The sequence below is a fragment of the Fonsecaea pedrosoi genome (assembly GCF_000835455.1).
Source record: "Fonsecaea pedrosoi CBS 271.37 unplaced genomic scaffold supercont1.2, whole genome shotgun sequence".
In the NCBI taxonomy this organism is placed as follows: domain Eukaryota; kingdom Fungi; phylum Ascomycota; class Eurotiomycetes; order Chaetothyriales; family Herpotrichiellaceae; genus Fonsecaea; species Fonsecaea pedrosoi.
Genome location: NW_013550614.1, coordinates 3334094 through 3349626, shown reverse-complemented (window position 1 = coordinate 3349626; position 15533 = coordinate 3334094). Strand labels below are relative to the sequence as shown.

General features: G+C 51.5%; 4 protein-coding genes across 4 annotated transcripts; 2 read left to right on the top strand and 2 right to left on the bottom strand.

The window, feature by feature from the left end:
• Nucleotides 1-526: 526 nt before the first annotated feature.
• Z517_03165 (uncharacterized protein) lies at nucleotides 527-4072 on the top strand (the record flags this gene model as incomplete). The annotated part of the gene is made up of 2 exons (XM_013432273.1): nucleotides 527-3564; nucleotides 3760-4072. 2 exons carry the CDS (start codon nucleotides 527-529, stop codon nucleotides 4070-4072), a joined length of 3351 nt encoding a protein of 1116 aa, XP_013287727.1.
• Nucleotides 4073-5293: 1221 nt separating this feature from the next.
• Z517_03164 (uncharacterized protein) lies at nucleotides 5294-7915 on the bottom strand (the record flags this gene model as incomplete). The annotated part of the gene is made up of 1 exon (XM_013432272.1): nucleotides 5294-7915. The coding sequence occupies one exon, from the start codon at nucleotides 7913-7915 to the stop codon at nucleotides 5294-5296; it is 2622 nt and encodes an 873-aa protein (XP_013287726.1).
• A 507-nt stretch (nucleotides 7916-8422) lies between these two features.
• Z517_03163 (protein disulfide-isomerase domain) lies at nucleotides 8423-10071 on the bottom strand (the record flags this gene model as incomplete). Its single annotated transcript, XM_013432271.1, has 2 exons — nucleotides 8423-9856; nucleotides 9925-10071. The coding sequence occupies 2 exons, from the start codon at nucleotides 10069-10071 to the stop codon at nucleotides 8423-8425; spliced, it is 1581 nt and encodes a 526-aa protein (XP_013287725.1).
• A 2037-nt stretch (nucleotides 10072-12108) lies between these two features.
• On the top strand, nucleotides 12109-14035 carry Z517_03162 (uncharacterized protein; the record flags this gene model as incomplete). The annotated part of the gene is made up of 4 exons (XM_013432270.1): nucleotides 12109-12144; nucleotides 12284-12566; nucleotides 12618-13855; nucleotides 13907-14035. 4 exons carry the CDS (start codon nucleotides 12109-12111, stop codon nucleotides 14033-14035), a joined length of 1686 nt encoding a protein of 561 aa, XP_013287724.1.
• Nucleotides 14036-15533: the final 1498 nt, after the last annotated feature.

Here is a 15533-nt window from a genome sequence, read left to right as displayed (position 1 = left end):
AACCGAAATGTCAAAGCAAGAGACCCAAATAGATCTGTGTAGAGAGACTATATCGCATGGACAATATTCCTCTAGCGCGCGACATCACGAACACAGCGCGCTCTAATGAATGAGGATCATTGACTATTGCGCGGTTGCAGCGATTTCTGATGCGCAAAACAGTACGAGGTAATGGCGATCGGGCTGTGTTCAGGGTGTTAAACTCGAGACGAGGCTAGGGTGTCCGGTGTCTTGGGTGTCTTGGGTGTCTTGGGTCTTGGTGCTTGGGTCGCAAGGCTGTCGAGGATTGAGGATAGCCTCGCCCCCTTGCGCCTAAATTATTGGACCCCACGAGCCCACAAGGTGCTACAGGTAGCCACAGGTGGCCACCCCACATTGTCTCCGATAGGAAACTGCGGCGAAATTTTTGGAGATGTTTCTGAACTTTTTCTTACTAGACAAATCCCTAGGACTGACGGTGTCTAGTTGAGAATTCACTCTCCCTACATCAAAGCTTCGAGCGGAGGGGGGCCGGGAGAGATCCAAGATGCCTCGAAAAGCCATCGACTCCCGCATCCCAGCGCTGATCCGCAATGGCATTCAGGAAAAGAAGCGCAGTTTCATCGTCGTGGTGGGCGACCGAGCAAAAGATGTTATTGTCCACCTGCACTATATCATGTCCTCGGTCGATATCAAGCAGAATAGATCTGTCTTGTGGGCTTATAAAAAAGACCTCCTAGGTTTCACGTCCCACCGAAAAAAGCGCGAAGCAAAAATCAGGAAGGAAATCAAACGAGGCATTCGAGACCCGGACACTGAAGATCCTTTCGAGCTGTTCGTCACGTTGCACAATATCCGATATGTCTACTACAAAGAGACGGACAAGATCCTTGGTAACACATATGGCATGTGTATTCTTCAGGATTTCGAGGCCATAACACCGAATCTCCTCGCCAGAACTGTGGAAACGGTTGAAGGCGGCGGATTGGTTCTCCTCCTGCTGAAAGGAATGAAAAGTCTGAAGCAGCTATACACAATGTCTATGGATGTACATTCGAGATATCGGACAGAAGCCCATGATGATGTGGTGGCCAGATTCAATGAGAGGTTCATTCTCTCTTTGGGAAATTGCGAGTCTTGCTTGGTGGTGGATGACGAGCTCAATGTTCTGCCCATATCCGGAGGAAAGAATGTCCAACCTTTGCCCCCACCGAGTAGCGAGGCTGAACGTGTGCTGCCGAATCAGAAGGAGTTGAAGGAAATCAAAGACAGTTTGGCGGACAGCAGACCAGTCGGACCTCTGATTACTCTTGCCAAAACTGTCGATCAAGCGAAGGCTCTTCTTACCTTTGTCGATGCGATATCAGAGAAGACCCTCCGGAGTACTGTCACACTTACTGCGGCTCGAGGCCGAGGGAAATCAGCAGCTCTTGGAGTGGCCGTTGCTGCTGCAATAGCTCATGGCTACAGCAACATCTTCATCACCTCACCAAGTCCTGAAAATTTGAAGACATTGTTTGAATTTGTCATCAAAGGCTTCGACGCCCTAGAATATATGGATCATGTCGATTATACGATTTTGCAATCAACAAATCCGGATTACAACAAAGCCATCGTACGGATCAACGTCCACCGGCAACATCGCCAAACCATCCAGTATATTCAACCTCAAGATGCCCATGTCCTCGGTCAAGCAGAACTGGTGGTCATCGATGAAGCAGCAGCAATTCCTTTGCCGCTGGTACGGAAATTGATGGGGCCTTATCTTGTCTTCATGGCATCCACCATCAATGGCTACGAGGGAACTGGCCGTTCGCTGTCGCTGAAACTCATCCAACAACTACGAGAGCAGTCTAGGGGTGGACCTAGCACTAATGGAGACGACGTCGAGGTTGCAGACAAGGCGACAGGCAAGGCAGCCAGGGATGGCGCCAAAGTCTACACCGGCGGAAGAAGTTTGAGAGAGATCACGCTGGCAGAACCTATCCGTTACGCTCCCGGAGATGATGTTGAGAAATGGCTGAATCGGCTATTATGTCTCGACGCCACGTTGCCTAAGTCGAAGATGAATACCCAAGGAACGCCTCATCCATCAACATGTGAATTGGTCCATGTCAACCGTGACACGCTTTTCTCCTTTCATCCTGTCTCCGAAAAGTTCCTGCAACAAATGATGGCGCTTTATGTTGCGTCGCATTACAAGAATTCTCCCAATGATCTTCAACTCATGTCTGACGCCCCAGCACATCAACTCTTTGTACTGATCCCCCCGATATCTGAGAACGCAAACAAACTACCGGAGCCTTTGTGTGTCATCCAAGTCGCTCTCGAGGGTCGGATCAGCAAAAAGTCGGTTCTGAGCAGCTTGTCCCGTGGTCAGAGGGCAGGGGGTGACTTGATTCCCTGGCTGGTCAGTCAACAATTCCAGGACTCGGAATTTGCCGGACTGTCCGGTAGCCGCGTTGTTAGAATTGCTACGAACCCGGATTACCTGAATATGGGGTATGGGTCACGGGCACTGGAGCTCCTGAGGGACTTTTACGAGGGCAAGTTCACCTCTTTGTCTGAGACGGACGAGACCACAATAGAGGATGCAGAGCACATGCCGCGCGTCACGGACGCCGAACTCGAAGAATCCAATCTGCTCGATGACAATATCAAAGTACGCGATATACACGAAATGCCGCCACTTTTCAGCAAGCTCTCCGAACGACGACCCGACCGCTTAGACTATCTCGGTGTCTCGTTTGGCTTGACACAGCCACTCCATAAATTCTGGAAGAGACATTCCTTCGCACCCGTGTATCTGCGGCAAACGCCTAACGAATTGACGGGCGAGCATTCCTGCGTTATGCTCCGGCCTCTTTCGACAAGCACAACCACAGATAACTCGTGGCTGGCGGCTTATGCGCAAGATTTCCACAAACGGTTCCTTACTCTGCTGTCCTATCAATTCCGCACCTTTCCTTCGGTCCAAGGACTGTCTATTTCGGAGTCCGCCTCGCGAGCCACCAGATCTGGCCCTGACGAGTCATCCTCGACGAATGTGAAACCTCTCACCAAAGCCGATCTTGACGCCCATTTCTCGCCTTTTGATCTTGCCCGTCTTGAGTCATACGCCAACAACCTGCTTGATTACCATGTCATCCTCGACCTGCTACCTGCCCTCGCTTACCTCTATTTTACTGGCCGCCTCAAGCTCCCACCTTGCAACGTCAGTCTGTCTGGAGTGCAGCAGAGTATACTACTTGCAATCGGGTTGCAGAGGAAGGACCTCAGTGACGTGGAAAAGGAGCTGAACTTGCCGAGCAACCAGCTGTTAGCCATGTTTGTGAAGGTGGTCAGGAAGATCAGCACGGCATTGAGGGCAGTTTTGAGCCGCGAGGTGGAGGCGAGCTTGAGCAAGAAAGAGATCGAAACGAATAGCGAGGCGGCAATCAACTCGAACCCCAGCGGTGGCAGGGTACACATTGCACCTCTGGGCCCTGCGAATGGTGATGACGGTGGGGAAGAAGATGAGGAAGAAGTCGACCCAGAAATGCGAGAGAAACAGAGGGCAATGATCGATGCGTTGCCGCTTGACAAGTGAGTCCCTTTCAGTATCTTGCCGCATACACACCGCAACTCAATCCCATCCCCTATCTACCCAATCCTCATGAGCTTTTTCTTTCCCATTTTCCCCCTACGCAGTCCCTTCCTGAAACCCAATGTCAAGGCAACCGATGACGAGACACGAGAGAGATGTACACTCTGAACTAATAAGACTTTCGATCGATCCAGGTACGAAATCTCCACCACCAACGCCGCAGACGACCGGGCCTGGGAGCAAGCCGAACGACAGGTCCGCGAAGCCGGCAACAGCACCGTCGTGAGCATCAAAAGTGCCGGTGGAAAAGTGAAAAAGCGGAAGATTGACGACTCGGAAGGTGATGGTGGAGAAGGAGACGAAGACGCCGCCGCTCGAGGTGGTGATCACAACAGGGAGAAGAGGCGGAAAGACAAGAAAGGAGGCCGGATAGAGGGGAGCGGAGGAGGGAAGAAGAAGACAGGAAAGACAAGGGACAAGGATAAGGAGAGAAGGAGAAAAGCATGATTGATTTTCCTCCTCTCACGTCGACCTTGCTTTTGTGCTGGAGAGATCTACCTCGCTCGTCATGTATGGGCGCGTTGACAAGGGTTCAAGACTAGGACTATGACCGGGACCAGGATCCGGACAGGAGCATCTTCTTCAAGAACAAGGCCATTGATTGAACGCAAGGCTAAAGTAACACCAAACTGCGAGGTCAGGTCGAACTCGAGACTCGAGACTCAAGTGTCAACCTTTGTCGCAAACATTATCACCATGCTTGACTTTTAATTCTTGACTCTTGCCTCTTGTTCATCTTTTTTGTAATCAAACCCCCAGTCCCCAATCCCTAATCCCCCGGTGCTTTACACACTTACATCACCTAGCCAGTCCAGTAGCATTGTATCTATCTACACCACGACTGCAGGGCACGAGACGGCACGAGACGGCACGAGACGAGATAGTTCCTTGCGGTCCAGATATTTTATTCTCTCTCTCGAGATGCTATCTCCGCGTTGCATAGAACCTGGAGAAAAAAAAAAGAGGGGGGGTTCACCTAGTATGTACCCAGTAGAGAGAGGGAATGGAGAAAATTGCATCGTATCGTAACTAGCTAGCTAGCTACGGAGCTTAGATTCCCTTTCGACGTCGACTGATCTCATGATGAAGAAGACGGCGACATCACAGCAACCAAGCCAAAAAAAAAAACAAGAAACCCAAGGCTCGTCCGGTCTCAGTCTCGTCCCAAGCAAGTGCCACGTCAATCAATATGCATCATCATCATCATCATATCTCCCAATGTCGTGTGTGCAAAATTGTGACTTGCACGGTATACCAGAACCAGAAGCAGAACCAGGTCCCAGTCCCAGTCCCAGTACCCAACCCGCCTCCCCTTGTCACCTTTCTCCATCTTCATAAAAAAATAAGCAAGCCCCGCGTGTGAGAAAAGTCAAAAAAGAGGTGGATTGTGTGTGTTCCACGAACAAAATGGGCGGCAAAGGCGGCCGAGCAGCCTGAAAGCTTTTCTTTCGATTTGCCACCAGGATGAGTGTCGCTGACATGACATGACATGACACCCTTCGACCATGATGAAGTAAGTGAGTGGGTCGTCGATGGCGAACCACCACCACCAATTCAGCAGCAGACACAAATCATCCATCATCATCATCATCATCATCGTCCATCCGTTGAGCACATTCTGCACGAAATGACACAGCACGGCATCAGTCTGAAGGGAGGTAATCATCGTCACTTGGACGACTTCTTTGAGACGGCCCTTCTTTTCGGTCGGTCCGAGGTCGACTGCTGGGAATTGGCGTACGCAACAGCTGGCGGCCCCACGGTAAAGCGCACTCGTCTCTGCTTGTCTGTCTTTTGTTTCTTGTTCTTGTCTCGTGCACCTGCCATAGTCGTGGGTTTGATGACTGAGCTGGTGTCCGTGCCAGTGGCAGCGCCGGCTGGCGAGTCGGAGACTTTTCGTTGCATGCGATTCTTCAACTTCAAAATCACGACGGGCTTCTTGTTTTGTGGCGCCGGGGCAGGCAGATCTTCCTTGTCTTTTGGATCTCGAAGTGGAGATATCTCCTTCTCCGTGACAGGATATGTGCCGTCACCCTGGTAGAACCATTCGAATCCCTCCGGCTCGCTTCCATTCTTCAGATCCCAGACACCATGGACAACCGGTGTCCTTCCAGGATCGTTTGGATCGGCAACAACCTCATACCGGCCAAAGACGTACTCCTTGCGATTCTCAACTGAAGACTCTATGTACATCTCCAGTGCTTCTTTAAACGACCTTCGCTGAGACAAGGTCGATTCGGCTGTGAAGCGGAATCTGAATCCTTTTGGGTGACAGAAGACTCTCTTGGTCGTGAAATCGTCTGGTCTGAAATGTCGCGGGATGTGAAGCCTGACTCGGCCGTCATGACGTGCTTCTCTGCTTGCTATCTCAGAAGGGCTGCCACAAGAAATGCGCGCCCCGTCCTTGTTATTTGGTGTAGCGGCTTTATGACTGTTGCGATTCATCTGCTCCTCATCCACCATGGGAATAGGGTGGTCCACAACTCCTCTCCCCTGGTCCGTCTTTGGCTTCTTCGTGGGTGGTAATGCAGTCTCTTCATCGGTGATATCGAGACGGTGCTTTGCGGCGTTGTCGGACGACACTCGACTCACATCTTCCGCCGTTGGTGAACCAACCCTAAATGTAGCAGAGGTGCTAGTAGCGTCAGAAAAGTGCTCGGTGCGGGCGTTGCTCCTATCATCACTTCTTGTGCTGGCAATTTGCTTGGCCGTCGAAAAAGGGGCGCGGCTCATAAGTGTCTCTTTTTGGTCCAGTATCTTCAGCTCCAGGTTCCGGATCTGTGCACGCAGATCAACGTTTCCATCTTGCTCAATAGCCAGCTCCGCGATCTTGGACAATCTGAGCCACTCTTGCACGTTTGGCTGCATATCCCACAAAATGTGCTTGCACTGGCCGAAACCTCTCGACGTACCCACAGGCGAGGCTTCTGTGAAAAGATCGTCCCGAGAAACCCCAGAGTACTCGAAACTGGAGGCGATGGAAGAAACATCAGTCGCATCAAGAACCCCCCCGATCAGGCGAATAAGTACCTCGAGTCGCCTCACTAGGCTTTCATCCTTGGTTGTCGCAGGCACACCATCCGCTGATCCTTCACAACTGGTCGAAGAATCAAACGCGGTCGAATCTCCTGGCGAAGGGTTTTCCTCGTCAAGTTCCAACGCCAGAGCCACAAATAGATCATGACGTTCTTGCTCTTCGTCGATACGTCGTTTGGTGTTTCCCTTCTGCCTGACAGTGTTGAAGTGATTGTAGTATTTCTGAAGCAGCTTGAGGTTATCGCGGCTCTTTAGCACCTCGTACAGGCAATAAACCATGAGATCTCGTCCCATAGGGTTTAGTCGCGTCACATCCATGATGTGGTCCCAATCCTTGGGCTGGATTTCCCCCCCATAGTCCTCGAGGACTTTGCCCAGAAGTTCCTCGACAGCTCCCAAAGAGTCTTTTGCAGCTGCCCGTCTTCGTAGCTTACTTTCAGAAATACCAACTTCTTCGAGTTCACCAGCTGTGACTGCCCAAGCTGGACCGTGTCTGTGGCTCGCAACCAAGACGGGCATTTTGGTCGGACTTATATCTCTTTTTGAGCGAGGTTTTCCGCGCGGCAATCTAGCGGGGATTTCGTCTTCATGCTGTACAGAGCGCTTGCTGGAAACTTGAGGTGCTCCGCCCTTTGTGGAGGTGGTACCAGGATTGTAGCCCAAACGCAATGCCTCGTACCAGGCTTTTGATAAAACATCAAAAACATGATCGAGGACTTCCTTCCGTCTCTGTTCGTCTCGAATTCTTGTTCCCCATTCCGCCCAGTCTTTCACGTGCTCCATAACCTGTGTACAGAAGGGAAGATTGCTATCAGGGAGAAGGGCTGATCGATCAAACCGTCGCCGGTGCTGCGATCGGGACCCGGATGGCATTAGAGCTGGAGGGAACTGGTACCTCACGGGTTCCTGTATAGGGTCGTCGATGTTCTGGGTGGATGCGAATGGTGGGATCTCGAAGTAACCAGACTGAAGATCCTTTCTGATCGCAGCGCGGGAGTTCTTATAAGTTGTTTCCATCGTCTCAATCTGGGGCTTAGTGATCCGGGGCTGTTCGGTGATGGTGGCGACAAGGTCGGGGACTGCTAAATCATCTCGATCTGGGGCCGACGATGTGTCAGTCATCCCGGCAATTGTTTTGGCTTGATCGACCTCTTCTCGGATGATTCCGACTTCAAGAACGTGTCTTTGCTCGGGATGGACATCTGTTCCGACCCTTGCACCACGATTCTGCGGGGACTGTGTCGGTGACTGCATGGCTGTGCTTGCAGGCTGCGAGTAGGTCTCCATTCCCTGAGGTAAAGCGTCAGCTGGTGGTGCGGCAAGATGGTAACATCCCATATATCGAGGGCAAGAGAATGACTAGAGCCCATAATTCAAAGCCAGAACTCGCAATGAATCATACCAGAAGTCGAAGGGAAGTTGTGAGGAGCGACTTGCGGCAGCAGCAGGGCAGATGGCAGTAGGAGCCTAGGGCACGCTTGGACGTTGAAGGGAAGAATGAATGTCATTCAAACCCATTTCGAAAGAGTGAGTATTTGAAGAGAATGGTAAGTGAAAGATGAGAGAATGGAGGAGAAACTTGGGAAGAGATCGAGGTAAGAGAACAATGAGAGAAGAGAGCGATGTCGAAGGACAACATTTGTGATTTAGCAGCTCGATGAGATTCACTAGGACGTGCGATTCAGAGAATCCATGACGCACAACTTGAGCGTAGTTAACCTGAGATATGCCAGAAAAGTGAAAGTCTTTTTGGTTTCACCATCAGAGCTCATCATGCTCTGCGCTCAGGCTCTCTTCGGGCTCAGGTTCTGGGGCAGCAGCACTGATAACAGTGTTAGTGGCCTCGGGCTCTGGACTCTGTTCTGGCTCAGGGTCGGCAAGATCTTCACTATCATCGGCTGTCTCGATAGGCTCAGTGGCCTTCATCGTCTCTGGGGGTTCAGGATCCGAAAAGTTCTCTGTCGATGCTCCAAAGCCATCGGGCAAGGCTGACCTGGAACCTTCACCGAGTTTGATGGCATCCACGAAGTTTTCCAAGTCAAGGACGTCATAAGAATTACTCGAGTATCGTCGCCACCAACCTCTCTTCATGTTCATTGCAATGATTTCGATCTGCCCCTCTTGTCCGAGGCCCAGGCCATTTCTGATCAGGGTTGCAGCTTGGTTTTCAGCAGGTACAGCATAAGTGGGTATCATACTGGCCTTGCGCATGTTGTGCTTGTGATTGATTTCCGCAAATGCCGCCAATGCCGATGTTGCTGGTTCAGACGGCGGATCTTGCGGATCGGCGAGGAGCACCAGTATGCAGTTGCCGCTTCTTGGCATCATACAAGCAGCCTCTACCTCTGCCTCGGTTGAGAGTGTGGGAATCGGCGTGATGGCCTCTGGAACAATCATTGGCTTTTCGTCCACTTCGACAATCGGTAGAGGGGACTCGGTAGGAGTGTCATCGTCAAGTACGATGGTGCTAGAGCCCTTGAGATGCTCTTCGAAGTCGGAGGATTTATGGGCTGCTGACGCTCTGGAGAATGCGGCCGAAGCTGATGATGATGTCTTGGACTTTTTGCCTGTGGACTTTGCTGGCTTTGTGTTCTTCGGTGCTGGGTCGGGGTTTGGCGGAGCAACCTGGCTGAAAAAGTTTACCAGAGAGTCTCTATTGATCTCGCCGTCGTACGGAACAGGAGTCGCGCCATGGGAAGGGATCAGTCGAATCGCAGGAAATTCGACGACGCCATACTTCTCAGCGGTAGCCTTGTCCCGGACCTGGGCGAAGGCGATGCTGCCGAGGAAATCGATGGCCAAACTCTTGACCAAGGGACTGGTTGTACCTTTATCCGTGAATACAAGAGCTTTTGCCGGAACATCTTCGGCGTTCAACCACTTGTCCAACGTGTCACCCGACAGTCTTTTGACATGATTTGGAATTTTGTCCTTGACCGCATCCACAATGCCCTTTGTAGACCTGGGACCCATATAGTCCTCGACAATAGGACGACCTGGCTTTGAACCCGGTCTGACGAGCTTTAGCGTTGGAAAGCCTTGAATACCCATCTGACCACAGAAAGGCTTGTTGGCATCATCATCGCAGTCGACGGCCGCGACCTTGGCTAGGCCAGCTAGGTTCTTTGCCGCCTTCTCGTATGCAGGTTTGAGGTTTTGGCAATGGCCACACCATGGGGCGTAGAACTCGACAATCTGACAATGAGGGTCAATCAGCTGAGCTTCGGCCAGTGGAATGGGAGGCAAGGGCGGGGGATTCGTACAGAGGTATGGTTGGATTGTGCAATCAGAGAGTCGTATGTCTTTGCTGTGACTTGAAGCACAGGAGATGACTTGCTGTAAAGAGCATGTACGTTGATCAGGCAGGTCAACGCGAGGACCAGCAACGTGAGCGGCGTTGGCGTAGGCATTTCGGGAGGTGCTGGAAGGCAAAAGAGAGCGCGCTAGTGTATCTCACGGAACCAGGTGGTGGTGTAGAAACCTGTGTCCCATAGATGAGGGCATTGAGGTGATTGTAGGATATTGTGAGGTGAAAAGTGGTTGCGAACACTCTGGCATAAAGTGAAAAAAGCGCAGGGCAGCGTAGGACAAGCAAGGGCAGCGATGACGGTTTTGCCGCTCCCCTCACCTCAGTTCACCCTGCTTGCCTCGCTTCAGCACTAGTCACCAGCATTTGGCCCAAGTTCTGAAAATATGTACTCAGTAGTCCATGTTGTGGGATGAAGCGCATCATCATTCTCTAACCTTTTGGGAGAAAGGTCGACGTACGCTGTCACTAAACTTTTTTTTCGTCCTCCGTACCCTACGAATTGAGGTGTCCCTAGTTACTCTCCGGGCCCCATTCTGGCTACTCGATCCTGTGCCCGAGGCAAATCACAATCTCCCTGGCCTCGTGCGCTTCCGATTGTCCTCACCTGCCTACGAGATGCCGGACCTTTTCTTAGGCCCGATGTCCGCTGCGTGCCGCCGTGGGTATGCCAACCTTAGGTTTCGGTATACTGTTGAACATCCACAGATAGGGCAAACTGGACTTCGGAATCCGGAAGATCAAGAGGGCACAGCCTTGATGACGCCAAGTAGTCGGTACATGGTGTAGCTACAAGTGCGAGTCTGTGAGGAGCAAAGAGATGGACCCCAAGAAACAGTATGGGCCTTGTACGAGAAGGGTCATCCAAAAGAGTCCCCATAGGCTATCTAGTAGCCCTAGAAACCCTAGGAGCCTGAGGAGCGTTAGGGGCCATCTCAGACCAGCCTAGGTAGGCATGAATATGTAATAATTCTAGGCCCTGGCACCAACTGGTCCACTGGTAGTGCCGCTTGTCTACTGGCCCACTGGCCCCCCTTGCAGCGTCCCGCTTCCTCCATCCTCCTGGGGATCCCCATTTCGTTAGAACCTGGCGCAATGCCCAGCATCAACTCGATTTGCTCTGGCCATGTCGATGTTACGGTACCAATCTGTACGGGGGTGTTGGCATTGATTCAAAATCCCGAAACCTGGCAACTTGGCTTCGCACATCAGACACCCTGTGGGCTTTGAGAAGAAATCTATGGCCTATATTCTCAGCCCAATGAATTAAAGAGGAATTACACTGTACGAGGTCTTGGAGATGTGTAAGCATGCATCATCTGGCATCGATTGTGTTCGCTTGATCGAAACCCCATTTGCACCCAGGTACATGTGTAGGGAGAGTCGTGGGTCCCCCAGGGTTCCTCTCTCTCTCTTCCTTGTTCCCTGTCCGGCACATCCTCCTCCATCGGTCATCAAGCCCCGAGTATCGAGGAGGGATAGGTCGATGCACAGAGCCAGTCGAGACGACAAAGGATTCGCAAATCCCGAAGCTTAAACACGATGAGGGTAAGTCAAAGAAAGGAATATGGCAGTACAGAGTGAAAAACCATGTCTTTTGCCATCATCTACAAGAGCAATCTTTACAGCCCAAAGAGGACAACGGGTAGCGGATACACAAGCCAAAAGTAGCCAAAAGCACCTGGAAGATCAGATCGGCAACTCCCCCAGGGTTTCTGTTGGTTATTAGTCGCGCCAGGCGATAGCGAGTGACTAGTGGGTTCACTGGCACTCAAGGGCCTCTGTGCCCCCTCCCTCCAGTTGCCCCCCGGTGCCGACCAACTCCTGATCGAGTACAAGTACCTCGCACCCTAGGTGTCTGGGTAGCTAGGTAGGGCTCATGGGTGGCACTTGGGTGGCACTTCGGTGGCTCTAGGTGACTCTGGGTCGCTTTGGTGGCTCTAATTGTAATTATTATTGCACTAGCCCGACAGGCACAAGGCACAATTCATTCTGTTGAACTGCGGAACTTCCCTTTCCACCTCTCCCACCTCTGCAACCTCTGACCAACAAGTTATATCGTCGCGTCCGTGCACTCGGTGTCCATTTCTCCCCTTCTTGCAACTCTTCGACAACTTCCTCGACATCCTGCTATGGCACTATGGCTCAAGGGCGCGCGAAACGACCACATCAGAAGGTGAAAACGGGGTGTATGACCTGTAGGGTATGTAGACCCCAATTTCGCCTTACCGGACGATGCGTGGTTCACCACTTCGGCTCCCACCGACTGATACTGGGTGGTCTTGATGATATTCTAACTCTTCTGGTGCAAACAGAAACGTCGAATAAAATGTGACGAGGGGAAACCTGCCTGTCGACAATGTACCGACTCTTTGCGCAAATGCGAAGGCTATCAACCTCCGCAGACATGGTTGTTCAAACCTCGAAAGGCGTCTGAAGTCAAAGAAGACACCACCACCACCAACAACAAGAACAACACAACATCCATGGCCATTGTTCAATTTATTTCTCCTCTTACACCTATTGGCGATTCCGAGGATAGACGTTCTTTTCAATTTTGGGTCGAACAAGCCGCTCCCATCTTTTCCTCTTACTTTGGTACGTCCCCATTACCGCTAGTCTTGCTTTGAGACTCATTTCTATCACCAGGTCACTCTTTCTGGGCTGAGCTGTTACCAAAAATTGGTGTTGCTCAACCTGCTGTCAAGCACATGCTGCTTGCTACCTCATCTGTCGTCGAGGCGTCCGCCCTTGCAGGTGTCCCTCTCGAAAAGAACTCGGTGTATCAGACCCATTACACCAAGGCTATCCAAGCCACCTGCTCGTCTCCCCAGATCGAGAGCGTTTTGATGGCTTGTCTTTTATTCGCCTGTTGCGAATTCATGAAAGGTTCAGTCCTACCTGGACTACGGCATATACAGGCTGGCCTGAACATTATCGATGAATGGGTCAAATCTACCCGAACTTCAGACTTCCAGCTTTCGTCTGGCGCAAAGCTGATCATTCAAGCCATAGCCCCCATCTTTCTAGCCTACATTGACAAAGCACCCACATACGGCATGGCCGATCTTCCCATCAACGAGTGCGCCTGTACCACGCTCATCAACAGCAGCGCGGAATTGCCGTGGGTCGACCATTTCACCATCATCCACAGAGCCCATCATGCCTTGGATGGTATTGGCCACCATATTGCAAGAATGATGGACTACAGAAGATCTCAGTGGAGACCATCCCCACCAGATCAAGTGGAAATGTTGCTGGAGTCCTGGCGGACGCACTTTGAAACGTTCGAGTCGAGTCGGAACGATGCTCAGAGGCAACGATACGGTCTGGCCCTGCAGCTGCTCCGAGTTCACTACACCATGCTGTTGGTGATGCTTCGAGTGTCGTCGAGCAAGCAGGAGAGCGTCTACGAACAATACACGGAGGAATTCAAGTGGATTGTGGACAAGTACGACGCTTTTGCCGAGATTTGGGCCAGGGACGAGTCGACCAAGTTCTTCTCCGGACTGGGAAATCTCGAGTACCACATGGGATATATTCCCCCTCTATTTCTCACGGCTACCAAATGCCGGGATCCAGGCACCCGTCTGGCGGCCTTGAAACACCTCAACGGTCTGCGTGTGGTTGAGAACAACTGGACCAGTTGCACGGCATACTTGATTGCCAGGAAGATTATCAAGATTGAAAACACTCGGTCTATCAATAACAAACGGGCTGGTCTCAAAGATGAGCGCGACCTCATCCGGCCGGTGGAAGCATTCATCACCGACAAACGAAGTACACAAGCAGGTCTCAACTACCTGGCGTTCCCCTATGATTCGAGTCCGACTTTGCAGGATACCTTGGATCTACAGAGTTGTCCCTTCGGCCCCTCGGCGCAGTGGGTAAGTACATTGCTTCCAATCTTTAGTGGCTCCAAACTAAATGACCTGTAGCCATTGTGCAGAATCATCCGCATCGGAGGATTTCAAGGAGGAGGTGTCAGACCCCTCTCTACAGGGTGCACCTGTGGGATTGCGCCGTCGAAGGATGCCTTGATCTTCCGACCCAAGACAAAAGTGTGAATAGGTATATCTTTTGAATTGTTCAACAATATTTTAAAGGCAAAGGCTTGCGAAAGCTAGCGTTCTTTCGCGGACCTCTTGCGCGACGGACCAACCACTTCTCAGCTACAGGCAGCCGAGATGTGTGGAACATGGCCTGCTGCGCCCCTAACATTCGCCTTCGAAGATGCGTCGCCACGCACTATCAGATCAGTTGTTGGCTGGGGGGCAGAACGCTGAACTTCCGGTCGATTCCATTATTGGTGGTCCGAGATGTAAATGGGATATTCTATTCCAAGTCTAAGACACACAGTCCTTACCGCCTGAGATTGACATGCATTGGCAAGCCTGTGGGTGGCCTGGCGAGCGTGGGCTACAAAGGACACGGCATAAACGCTTTACCGAGGTTCCTGCTCCCTCCACACAACAACCCTGAATTGCCTCTGAACCCCCTTTCGTATAGAGATTGGGCAAGTAGACCTCAAATTGGTCTTTGGTCTTTTGGGTGGAACCGCGAATCCGCGATTACTTCGGCAGCGAGAGGCAGTGAAACCACTCGGTAAGGAGGCAGGGGGTGTGATGTGGAGAGACATGGAGGCGGTGATATGTGAGCCTGCAAAGGCAAGATAGGGCAAGAGGGCGCAGGGCCTCGTCACGCTGGGGATGGTCGGTTGAAACCGGATATCGGGGGTATCAGGGGGGTGAAGATGATGAGATAATATGGACAGAGGCAGTGAGAGAGACAACAAGGGACAGGCATGGGCATCCTTCCCGTCGCCAGGGTATAGGCAGAAGCAGGGATGTTTCTGGCCTTGTGATCTGCGATCTGTGACCTTTGGCCAATATGTTCTGGGGACAAGTACAAGAGTACATGTGAAAGGCCACCACATAAATCTTTGTGGGAGAGCGAAGAGCGAAGAGTGGCTGTATAAGACGATGATTATGTCGTAATCACTTTAAATTCCCCCACGGTATCGAGTGTACTACCAGTAGTAGTAGACATTCAGTCCCAGCCCGGTCTTGTCCTGTCCTTGAGAACGGTCATCTCGCTCGATCCGCTCGATATGCTGGCTGGTTGGCTGGCTTGGATGGTGGTGGTAGAGTGAGATGACCACTTTCCTTCGCGAACCAACCAACCAACCAATCAATCAATCACCAATCCATAGACAGGCAGGACAAGATACAGATGACAGATGACAGATGACAGATGAAAAGGTCAAGACAAGACAAGGAGAAGGAAAAGAAAAAGGATCAGGTCAAGGATGTCGATCCCAACGCGAGTGACTGCCCGTCTGGACGTAGTCGAGAAACATCACCAGCACCAAGACAAGCACCGGGGGGGGTTGTGATGATGAGGGATCCTTGGATCGACGGATCGATGGCTGGATAGTTGGGTGGGAGAGAGAGGGATGATCTGATATTCAACCCTGCAAGAAATGAGAACTCACCTACTACGTAGTAGTAATAGTAGTAGCCATGTGCCCTGTCGTGATGGTGGTACTGCTCCCTCTCCCCTACT